Source organism: Neovison vison, chromosome 3 (genome assembly GCF_020171115.1).
Source record: "Neovison vison isolate M4711 chromosome 3, ASM_NN_V1, whole genome shotgun sequence".
Lineage (NCBI taxonomy): Eukaryota > Metazoa > Chordata > Mammalia > Carnivora > Mustelidae > Neogale > Neogale vison.
In genome coordinates, this window is record NC_058093.1 from 55,834,804 (window position 1) to 55,847,415 (window position 12,612).

General features: G+C 37.4%; 1 protein-coding gene across 1 annotated transcript in view; it reads right to left on the minus strand.

Moving 5' to 3' along the window:
- CCDC148 (coiled-coil domain containing 148) overlaps positions 1 to 12,612 on the minus strand; it is a 205,252-nt gene that overhangs the window by 43,970 nt on the left and 148,670 nt on the right. Inside the window, exon 12 of the mRNA XM_044242110.1 lies at positions 10,478 to 10,596. Coding sequence (XP_044098045.1) covers positions 10,478 to 10,596 — 119 coding nt within the window. The remainder of the gene's footprint in view (positions 1 to 10,477; positions 10,597 to 12,612) is intronic.

The following is a 12,612-nucleotide window of genomic DNA, read 5'->3' on the forward strand; positions in this document are numbered from 1 at the left end:
AAGACCTCTACAATGACCCTTAGCTGAGCCATCTCTGCCCAGCTGGTGCTCCGCCTGCCCACTGGCACAAGCTTGCTTGTTTCTTTTCACGTTAAAATTACTGTACATTGCTTTGTTCATAAACTTCTTAGCCTCCTTCTTATGCTTGCTCAGCTGAGATTCATTCAAGGACCATTACAATTAAGTCAAATAATCTGTGTATTCACGTTCCAATGTATCAAAATAACACACACACACACACGTCATAATTCATTATGTTATACTGATGAGCAGGTTCTCAGTTTTATTATTTTTAGACAGAATTACCTCTATGAGTTGGAAAATAGCATGTTGGCTACCTGTGGGTTCTATTTCAGTCTTTTAAATTTCTAATTTGTGAAACATTTCTAATATCCTTTAAAAGACAAAACAGACAGTCTTACTAAGAACTCTATTTGTTTAATGCCTCACAGTGATCTTTGGTCGGCATCATTTGGCACATCTACTTGGAATGGAGATTTGGTTGACAGAGATTTAATGAACAAGAGCATTCCACTAATTTTGGGAAATCTCTTGCTGAGAAGCAAAAACATAACAAATGTTTGTAAAGTTTCTGTTGAAGTCACCCTAATAAACATACTCTTTAAAAATCATAGATTAGACTGTGAACCCACTTTAAATGTCCTTAATGTCTTCTAATACAACATGCTGAATTTTGCATATTGTTAAGAAAAAACACGGAAAATAGAAACATCTGGTTTTACTACTTAGAAAATGCAATAATTGTCAATTCCCTGCTGTTGGCAAGCACCCCCAAACACACAATAGATTAACAAAGCCAATTTAGTGTTAGGACGGCAGCTGGCTCTAGTTTCTTCCTTCCTAAATGGTCATCAACATCTTAAACTTCAAAGATGTACTTTTTGCAACATAGAAAAACTCCTTTCTTTTTTTTTTTTTTTTTAAGATTTTATTTATTTGACAGAGAGAAGTCACAAGTAGGCAGAGAGGCAGGCAGAGAGAGTGGGGGGAGGAAGCAGGCTCCCTGTGGAGCAGAGAGCCCGATGCGGGGCTCGATCCCAGTACCCTGGGATCATGACCCGAGCCGAAGGCAGAGGCTTTAACCCACTGAGCCACCCAGGTGCCCCGAAAAACTCCTTTCTTTTGGAAACAATAATTAAATAACTAAACAACTAAATAATAATTTCTCCATTGAACACATACCCATGTACACATATGCACACACATACACATTTGCTTAGACAGAAACATGCAAGATTTTTGCTTGCAGAGGATTCTTGAATTGATAAACTCCTCCATGAATATAAAGTTTCATTTCCATGACTTCCCTGGACTATTTCAATGAGGGAATAGGATCAGAAGAAAAAAATTCAGAGGCAGGTCTACAAACAGTGGGATCTTCTCAAGAATCCAATAGAAGATTTGGGTCCATACTTCAAAAAGTATAAAAAGAGGTCTAGTATAATAGTCCTCAAACTTCACTGCATTTTAGAACCCCCTGAAGATTTTCATAAACTGTTGGGACCAAAATCCCATTGCCACAGGTTCTGATTTAATTGGTTTGGCTCCTGGCCTAAGCATCAGGACTTTCAGGACTTTTTCTGTTCTAGCAAAGAATGCAACTGCGGCTCTAGTACTACACTAGCATTGACCAATGAAGTTCTTATATCCTTACCTTCCATCTGTTGGTCATGCAAGCTTCATTCAGTCTTCTGTTTAAGAAATGTTATCCAGAGGGGCTACTTAGCCAAGGAAGTCTACTTTAGAAATATTTAAATTATCCTCCAGAGCATATAGTTAAAAATTAAAATATGTTAAAGTTACTACAAGGAAGTTAAGTGGGACAGGCAGACTTTTTATTAAATTGCAAGGAACAACAATGAATATAAATAAGTGAAAGGTCAGATTTACATCCATCCTTGCAAAAATAATAATTGACAAATATGGAAGGAGAATATATGTTAGCTGCACTTCAGAGAGTGAACTTCAGAGAAGTTAGAAACTGAACATTTTAATAAGTGTTTACAAAATGTCGTAATGACAAGAGGAGAGAGGGTCCCGTGCATTGAGGGATGATCTAATTTCTGCTTATTTACTCCACAACCTTCAATGATAATGGGAAGCAATGATGTTTTCTTCTCCTCCCTGTGCATGTCTCACATGAAGAATGCTCTGTAAAGGGGCACGCGGCTCAGTCAGAAGAGCATGCAAGTCTGGATCTCGGGGTTTTGAGTTCAAACGCCACCTTGGATGTACAGATTACTTAAAAATAAAATTGTGGGGGGCACTGGGTGGCTCTGTCGGTTAAGTGCCTGGCTCTTGATTTCAGCTCAGGTCATGATCTCAGGATTGTGAGATCACATCCCTTTCGAGGTCTGTGCTGCTAGGTGTGGAGCCTGCTTAAGATTCTCCCTCTCCCTCTGCCTCACCCCATGCTTGCTCATGTGCTCTCTTGCTCTCTCTCGCTCTCTCTCTCTCTCTCTAAAATATATAAATATGTCTTTAAAAAAAAAAGCCAATTCCATCTGTCACTTTTTACACCTTTAAGTGTGGCTATGAGAAAAATTTAAATTATATGTGATTAGCATATATTTCTACTGGATAGTACTGCCTTGTCCCCTGGGGAGATAGAAGGATGGGATAAAATTGCATAGGGGAATGAGGACCCTTAAGAGTGTCAGAACCTATAGGCTAACCAGGCATTACATCCTTCCATTGAAGGAGGCTACCTGACCGGTCGGGAGTTGGTATTTTGCCCCACTAAATGGGTAGAGATAACCTAAAATGAGATAATTTTGAAATGAAAGTGCTTGAGATGACTTTTAATTGAAAAGTTTTCATCTTTCTTCACTACCCTGCAGGAAGTGGTCTCATATAGAAGTTGAGATCAGTTATTATTCTTCACACATTTGGGAATGGTGTGAGTAAATACTTGACCTTAGTACAAAGTAAAGTCTTTTACAGAATTCGTATCATACTTTTATATACATTTTGAACCCTCCTTGGTTAATCATCCTGCATACATTAATCTCTCACCACCAGGAAAAAATATATATATTGCCCTAGCAAAACAGATTAAAAATGTAATGCTGAAATGGAATACTATTTGGAAATAAAAGGAAAAAAATAATACATGGTATAACATGGGTGAGCCTCAAAAACACTATGCTAAGAACCCAGATGCATTACATTTATGTAAGATAGCCAGAAAAAGCAAATCTACTGAAACAGAAAGAGATTAGTGGTCATTACGGGCTGGGAGTAGGACCGGGAATTAATGGAAATGGGCACGAGAGATCTTCCTGGGATGTTGTAAAACATTTATATCATGATGTAAAACTAGACTATAGCAAGGGTTGTACACCTATACAAATTTACTAAAAATCATTTAATTGTACACTGAAAACAAGGGAGTTTGTAATATATAAGTTGTTCTTCAATAAAGAGGTATTATTTCTTTATTGTTAAAAGTAGCAAGGTCGGGGCGCCTGGGTGGCTCAGTGGTTTAAAACCTCTGCCTTCAGCTCAGGTCATGATCTCAAGGTCCTGGGATTGAGCCTCGCATCGGGCTCTCTGCTCAGCAGGGAGCTTGCTTCCCCCCACCCCCCACTTCTCTCTGCCTGCCTCTCTGCCTACTTGTGATCTCTCTCTGTCAAATAAATAAATAAAATCTTTGAAAAAAAAAAGTAGCAAGGTCAGTAGCTTCCCATAAACCATTCTAAATTTTTGCACATTGTTATGGAAAGATGTGAAACATAGACACATCAAAAAAATTGAAAACTCGGGGCGCCTGGGTGGCTCAGTGGGTTAAGCCACTGCCTTCGGCTTGGGTCATGATCTCAGGGTCCTGGGATCGAGTCCCACATCGGGCTCTCTGCTCAGCAGGGAGCCTGCTTCCCTCTCTCTCTCTCTGCCTGCCTCTCTATCTACTTGTGATTTCTCTCTGTCAAATAAATAAATAAAATCTTTAAAAAAAAGTTGAAAACTATCAGTAACCCTGCCTTTGGCAAACACTTCAGTATCAATCAATTTATTGTTAGGACATCAAAAATGAAATGTAGTTATTTAGAAATTAGATAATGAAACCCAATTTCAAAACTTGTAGAATGCAGCCAAAGATACACAGAAAAAAAGGAACCCATAGCCAAATAAATTTATTAAAAATAAAAGAGACTGAAAACTGACTAACTAAAGCTTTCAACCTAAGAGGATAGAAATAGCTCAATAATATTCAGAACCATGCTTCTTTCTCTGTTCTTCCCTCAAACTCCACTCCCAATGAAACAAGTTATCATATTTCACCTAATCTAAATACTTGATGAACATTTGTCACCTCAACATCCCCACTACCACTTCCTAGTTCATACACTTTTTCTCACACAGCTACTAAAGAAATTAAGAATCAGCTTCTTGGTCATCAATTTCTACTTATTCCAAAATAATTTCCAAGCCTTCACCAGAAAACAAACAAAAAAACTATGAAATCTTTTGCAGAAGTGAGAGAAGACTTGAACTGGAGAGCTATTCCAGAAGGATGATCCTAGATTGGAGATTAAATTTGGTATGTATGTCAGCATTCTCTAACAAAATTGCAATGCAAACAATCAACAGGATTTTTAAAAATAAAATTAGACATAAGAATAAGATATTTTTGAAAAGAATAATGAGTGAACACTTGTTCTATCAGATAGCAAAACAGATTAACTAAAACAGCACAGTATCGATGTAGAAATATAAATATAGATCAGTTTTATTTAATCTACTCAAGAGTCCATATGGATATGAAAGTATAATTAGAAGTATAATATATAATAAAGGTGGCATTTCAACTCAGTGGGTTAGGATGAATCATTAAATAATTGGTGTTGACAGAGTTTGCTATCAATTATGACCAAAAAAATGAAAATCAGACTTTTAAGTCCTATCATTCTTGGAAATAAATTCCAGATGGCTAAATTTTAGAAGAAATGTGGATAATACACACTATTAAAAAAAATAAGTACATCTATTTGCAGGGGTGCTATATATCATTTTGAAGTTTGTGCTTTGCAAAGATAATGCTGGCCCAGGAGTATAAATAGGGAATGGCATCCAGCTTTGTCACTGCTTGCCAAGCTGCCTGCCATGGTCCCCCCATCTTTTCCTAATTTGTGTATTCAGGTTGGGAATCTATGCACTTTGCCACCAGAACAGAGTACCTTTTCTAATTGGCACAAAAACCTTATCTGCTAGCGTAACCAATAAATAGTAGTTAATAGTAATAGGTAATTTGTAGATTCATAAATGCCTTTTTAAACCCAAATGGTTGCTATAAACTGAACGTGTCCCTCTAAAATTCATATGTTGAAGTCCTACCACCCTACCCTCCAATGCAATAGCGCTTGGAGATGAGGCCCTAGGTAATAATTAAGTTTAGATGAGGTCATGAGGGTAGGTCCTCTGGATGGGATTAGTGTCCTTAAGAAGAGATATCTTAGAGCTACTGTCTCTCTCCCCACCTATGGGCACAAAGCAAGAAACCACTGGTCTATAAGCCAGAAAGCGTTCTTCCCAGAAACTCACCATGCTGGTACCTTGATCTTGGATTTCTAGTCTCCAGAACTATAAGGAAATAAATTTATGTGGTTTAAGCCACTAGTCTATGGTACTTTGTTATGGCAGTTGGAGCTAATACAATAGTAGTATATTATAAAATGTACTGGGTTTTGTTTTTGCTTTTGTTTTTGTTCTTAAACTCATTTTTTTTTGTATAGGTATATAGAGATAGTATGTATGCATCTCTATCAATAGACAACTGATAACAGAAAGGACTTCCAGAGAAGACATTATATGAGAGTAGTGATCAAGGGACACTTTTGCTTAACCCACTGAGCCACTCAGGCGCCCATTACATATTTTATTTAAAATATTAAAATGGGTATTAAGGAGGGCATAGAGCACTGGGTGTTTTACGCAATAATTGAATCATGGAACACAACTTCAAAAATTAATGATGTACTGTATGGTGACTAACATAAAATAATAAAAAAAGAAAAAAGAGAAAATATTAAAATGCTTAATATATTTTTTAAAGATTTTATTTATTTATTTGACAGAGAGAGAAAGAGATCACAGGTAGGCAGAGAGGCAGGCAGAGAGAGAGGAGGAAGCAGGCTCCTTGCTGAGCAGAGAGCCCAGTGCGTGGGCTCGATCCCAGGACCCTTAGATCATGACCTGAGCTGAAGGCAGAGGCTTTAACCCACTGAGCCACCCAGGTGCCCCGCTTAAATATTTTTTTAAAGATTTTATTTATTTGAGAGAGAGAGAAAGCACAGAGGGAGAATGAGTGGGAGAAGCAGACTCCCCACGGAGTAGGGAGCCTGATGCAGGGCTTGATCCCAGGACCCTGAGATCATGATCTGAGCTGAAGGCAGATACTTAACTGACTGAGCCACCCAGGTGCCCCAAAATGCTTAAATATTTTAAGAAATTAGTGTTAGAAGGTATCTTGTGTTTTAAAAATTTAGTTGATAGTAATCACTTATGTTTAATATGTGCTACATTCACTACCTCTTTAATCCTTCCAACACTCCTAAGAAGTAGACACTAGATATGTCTTTATCGTACAAAGAAATTTAAGCACAGGGAAGTTGAATAACTTACCCAAAACTCACATCGCTATAAAGAATAGAGCCAGGAGGGGCGCCTGGGTGTCTCAGTGGGTTAAAGCCTCTGCCTTCAGCTCAGGTCATGATCTCAGGGTCCTGGGATCAAGCTCTCTGCTCGGCAGGGAGCCTGCTTTCCTCCCCCCACCCCCACTGCCTACCTTTCTGCCTACTTATGATCTCTGTCAAGTAAATAAATAAAATATTAAAAAAAAAAAGAAAGAATAGAGCCAGGATTCTAATGTGAACAACTTGATTAAAGAACATTTCCTCTTAACTTCTCTGGCATGTTCAGAAAGAAAATAGGGAAATGAGGAGGTTAGTGGAAACTTTGGCAAAAACAATTTCAATAAAATAAAATAAAATAACTCTTAACTATAGGAAATAAACTGAGGGTTGCTGGAGGGGAAGTGAGTAGGAGGATGGGGTAACTAGGTGATGGGCATTGGCATTAAGGAGGTCACTTGATGGAATGAGCACTGGGTGTTATATGCAATGGATGAATCACTAAATTCTACCTCTGAAACAAATAATACACTTATATGTTGATTAAATTTACTTTGAATAAAACATTTTAAAAATGAGGGCAAAATACAGAATATAACTGAGAAGGGAAACACAATTAATAAATAAAATGAATCACTGAATCTTTTTATGTTGAACCACATGAAACTGCCAATACTTAACCATTTCTGACCTGCAGAAAAGGAATTTTCTTCTGGTTAGACCTAATCAATCTGCTAATTTATGAATATTGTTTTCAAGACACTTAGAATATAGAAGAAGAAAATAAACAACAGAAAATTTTAAACCCTCAAGGCCATGTATGTGTTTTTAACAGATCTGGAAACTGTCTTAAGCTTTTATTCTGATATTAAGAAAAAAAATGTGCCTCTGGTTAAAAAATTAAACATGAGATTTGTGAACTGTATTTCAGTAGTAGAGAAAATGCAATTACCCAAATCTCGTAGTGTCAGGGTGGTTACAAAAGAACACAACTTCTGGTTCTTGCCAGAAGCAAAAGCAACCAACAGTCTTTATATGTTGGAACTCCATCTCCCTAAGTCACAGAATGAGGACAATACTTTCATACACATTATCCAAAATTTTCTGGGAACTGTTTCTTGTTATATCATATTATCCTGATATTTTAATGACCTTCCTTACTGATTTCCCATTGGCATGCAAGTACTGGACTCATAACAATCCATATCTACAACATGTCACGTGAGTTGAATACACAGATCATAGACCCCTTAAAGTCGATAGCTCACTTAGCCCTCAGAAGCTATCCAGTTCAATTTTACAAAGAACAAAGCAGAGCCTCACAGAGGTTAAATGAATGGTTTTAGCCAAGTCATACACTATTCCAAGGAGATTTAAGACTAAAACCCTGGTCCCCTGGTTCCTAGTCCTTAGTACTCTTTCTGCTATGTGTGATAGCCTATTTTTTCCTGTTATGTAATGCAGATTAATCTGATTTTCCTTTTCTTCTTTTCAGTTGGAGTTCTGAGTCAGCTAATCTTGATAATTATTGAAACAGGAAGCAAAAGACTGAAATGGCTCTGTAATCAAAGAAACTCCCTGGCTATGAGAGGAGAGTCTATTAGAAGCATGTCTGCTAGATGTTGGGACCTCATATCTCTTCATTTTCCCCACCCCCGTTAACTCCTGTGGTGCTCTCAATTTCCCAGCATAGCTTCAGACTATCCAACAAGCCTTTGACCTCACCATTTTCTTGCTCTTTAGTGGAATTTTTGTCTCTGACATATGGCATGACCTACCTGCTGGTATCTACTTTATCTTGGTTTGTGCTTTTTGGCTGGTTTCTCATTAGCTGTTTCACCTCTTAGTCTAGAAACTAGGCTTTGCTGTATTCTCCTTTGTCTCCATAATAGATTCAACTGAACTCTAAAATCCTGAGATACCTAGAAAATTATGTAAGTTTCATCTGGAGAATCCTTGGGAATTGCCCAGCATCTATGTGGAACTCCAGATTTACTCTGCAAGTTTGGTAGCTAGAGTTTGAGATAACTGTCCCATGACTCACAAAGGAAGCTTCCTTGATAAAAGTGAAACTTGTTGTATAAAATGGTTATGTCTTCCAAGGTTATGCATAAGTCTAAGGGGTAATTTTATTTTGTATTTATTTATTTACAATAAATAAATAAAGATTTATTTATTTAGAGAGAGAGAGAGGAAGGGTCAGAGGGAGAGAGTATATCCAAGCAAATTCCTGCTGAGTATGGATCCCAACTCGATCTCACAAACCATGAGATCAGGACCTGGGCCAAAACCAAGAGTTGGAGGCTTAACTGACTGAGCCACCCAGGCACCCCTAAGGGGTAGTTTTTAAATAGACTTTATTTTTAGCAAAATTGAGCAGAAAGAACAGAGTTCCAGGCAAGGTTTTTTACACTAACAGTAAACTTACTGTGATTTCTGTTATGAAACAAAAGAGCTATTCTTAATTTATCTCTTGTGAAAATCTACTCAGAAGCTATCTAACTAGATAACTATGCCAGTTACCAATTTATTGTCTGGCACAATGTTAAGCTATGTTAGAAATGGGTTCTGGAAAGATGCTGAAGAAGGAAGAGGCTTTCTTTTCTGGTACCCCTTCTTGCTCCTACCATATGGCTGCCTGCTGCATGTGTGGGGAACTTACAGTGGCCCCTGTGCCCATGGAGTTCCAATGGCAGCCAGTGGTCAGTTTCCCATCAAATTTTAGAGGCACTCCCAGGGTCAGATTCCTACTGAGTTTTGCAAGCATCCCAATGGTTGACTTCCAGCTTTGGCCTCCTACACTCAAGCAGGGCACTTCCTGCTTGCCCCGTGACTACAAACAAGTTCTGGTTGAGCCCTTTTAAAACTTCTCCACCATGCATTGGGCTACAACCATGCCTTCAACAATGAGGTCTGAGTCTTAACCATGGGGGTGGGGGTGGCTTCCATATTCTTCTTTTTTTTTTTAAGATTTTATTTATTTGACAGACAGAGATCACAAGTAGGCAGAGAGGCAGGCAGAGAGAGAGAGAGAGAGAGAGGAGGAATCCTCTCCCTGGGATCGTGACCCGAGCTGAAGGCAGAGGCTTTAACCCACTGAGCCACCCAGGCGCCCCAATCCATATTCGTTTCTTCTTTGGAAAACTTTCTTCAGCCCGGGGTCTTCTTTAAAGTACCCTTTATTTCTTTATATAACAGAGGTTTTCTATTAGAATTAGTGATTCTTTATCTTAAACTTTCCCTATTCAAATTACTGTGTTGTCTCTGGCTCCTTGCTGACACTGATTGATATGGTAAACTTAGAAAAGTGATTTTAATTTCTCAGGGTACTCATTCACAAAATGAGGACACTGGGTTAGTTGATCTCAAATGTCCTCTTCAGCTCTAAAATTACATTATTCCAAGAAATCCTCTGTGTTTTTCTACATAGGGTACATTCTAAGTATACTAGAATTAATTGCATACACAGTATAATTGTGCATTGTCTTCCCAGCCATAGTCACAATAAATGGGTCTCCCTTCTTTTCTGAATATGGTTTACTCCTTCTTGGTCACCATATTAAGTCATAGTAGCAGCCAGTATCATTTCATGCACACAGTGGGCAATCAAGTACTAAGAAATCATCTGTGAGGGTTTTAACGTGGAAGCTATCTAAGTAACTAGGTGTAACTTTGTGTATGACTATGAGAGACTGAAACACATTATAAGTGTGATTTTATCTATTTGTGAATATAAATATTGTAAGAATACATTAAGTATAGAAAAATGCTCCCTCTGTTTAGTCTAACCACCTCCATTACTATGCAAGTTAGGATTTTTCTTTTACCTTTCTCTGTCTTTCACGGACTGTTCAGCCATTAATTTCTTCAGTTCTTCCAGACGCTGAAGATCTCTTATTTCCATTTCTTGCCATTTCTGTTCTTTTTTAGCCCAGTATTTTCTTATCTATAGTACAAATGATACATAAAATTTAAATTAACAACAGATAAGTCAAAATGAAGAGAAAAGTTATAACAACATATCTCCTGGTTCATATAGCCAATATTAAATTTAACGGCTTGTTATCTTTTTTCATTTCTTAGATCTGTCTACGGTATATTGAAAACAAATAAAAATGAGAACATGAAGGTACATGTCTTGAGAAACTGCATGGTTTAACAACTTCTAAAGTGGAAATGTAACTTATGCTGAGATCTGAAGTTTAAATCCATGGTTAAAATAATCGACTTTCAGAGAACCACAATAGAAGCATGTTATTGTCTCTAAAATCTATGATCTACCTGTTACTCAAGAATATTTTTATCCTCTTACGATAATGCAGTCTTTAACAAATATGGCATTAAACTTATTTTTACTTTAAAAGCAAGAGTTTATTTATGCTAATGGACAGCAGGATGTTGAAAGCTTTATGCTTCTGGGGAAGTGGCAGGAGATAGGTGGGAGGAAGGAGGAGAAGAAAAAATTAGCAGGGTTGTGATATATAGTAGTTCTGACTTATGTGGTAAAATAAAGGACAAATTTATCAAGCTCTAAAAGGTGAGAGCTTTGTTCTTCCTAGACCTGTTTTACTTCCCTTCTCTGAAAATGGAGGCCGACTGAGAAAACTGAAAACTCATATGGATTTTCAGGAGGATGAAACCATTATTCAGGGTTCCCCTAGTTCCGCTGGTGGGACAGTTGAAGTTAATGCTTATTTGAGCATTATTTGATAGAGGCCCCTCAACCACTCTGGCTTGTCATGTTGTGTGTCAAGAGTGTGTCCAGTCAAGAGACTGGATCTTGCTGGAAAAAGCAGAGTACCTCAATGGTGAATGATAGTGAGTAACTGCCAGCAGAAGTCCGTTGTGGAAGACACTAATTAATATGCTTGTTTCTCCCCCGCTAGACTCAGAAAATGTGATTTATTTTGGTACTTCCAACATTAATTAAAGGGTTTAGACCATAGTATATACCAAAAAATTTTTGATTGATGAATTAATTACACAATTGTGAAATTTTTTCTACAAAATTTTCTACAAAATTTCTACAAATTTATGGTTTCAACTGAATCCTCATTAATAACTAGCATTCCTTTTATGAATTCCTGGTTAATGCCTCTTAATTTCTCATGGCTACATTCCAAAACCTGTTCACTATGTTAAGATCTCTAACTACTTCTTTCTTTACTTTTACCAGGAAAAATGGAGGCTCTAAATGATACCTTTCTTGATGCCTTGCCCCTCAGAAGAAGAGATGTCATTCATTTGTACAAGATGGGTTCCAGATTCTACTCCCCATTTCCATCTTCTCCATAACCTTTCTCCATCATCTCCCTCTCTTCCTTTCGTACCTTCAATCTCTTGATCTATGCTGCTTCCTTCTCCTCACATGGAAATATGTACAAATATCACCCATTTACAAAATTTAAAATAATTTTCTTTAGGGCCCCAAGACTGTCCTTTCATTGCTCCTTTTTCAGTTAAACATCTTAGGATACTTACTGTTCTTGAATTTCACATCTCCTATTTTTATTTCTCATCCATGACTTTCCCACCTCTGCCTTCCCACCAAATTCACTAGGCTCACCAGTGACATCCAAATGAGCAAACTAAATAAATGATCCTTCTCAATGCTTATTTTACATAATGTCTCTTGTGTATTTAATTCTGTCAACCGTTATCTCCAGTCTTAAGATATTACTGACTTTAGTACTCATTTGTTCAGCAAATATTTATTGAACACATGCTTTAAGCCAGGTACTGTGCTGTGTACTTGAATATGATGCTTAAAGAGAAATAAGGCCTCAGCCTCATAGAGCTGGGACTTCTAGAAATAAAGAGAGAAAGAGAATAAACACATAAATGAATGAACAGAATATTACATGTGAAGTTCCAAGAAGGAAGTAAGTATAGTAATGATTTAGAAAATTTGGGGTAGAATTTTCATTAGAAGGCATATTTTTGTAATGACATTTAAATCAAA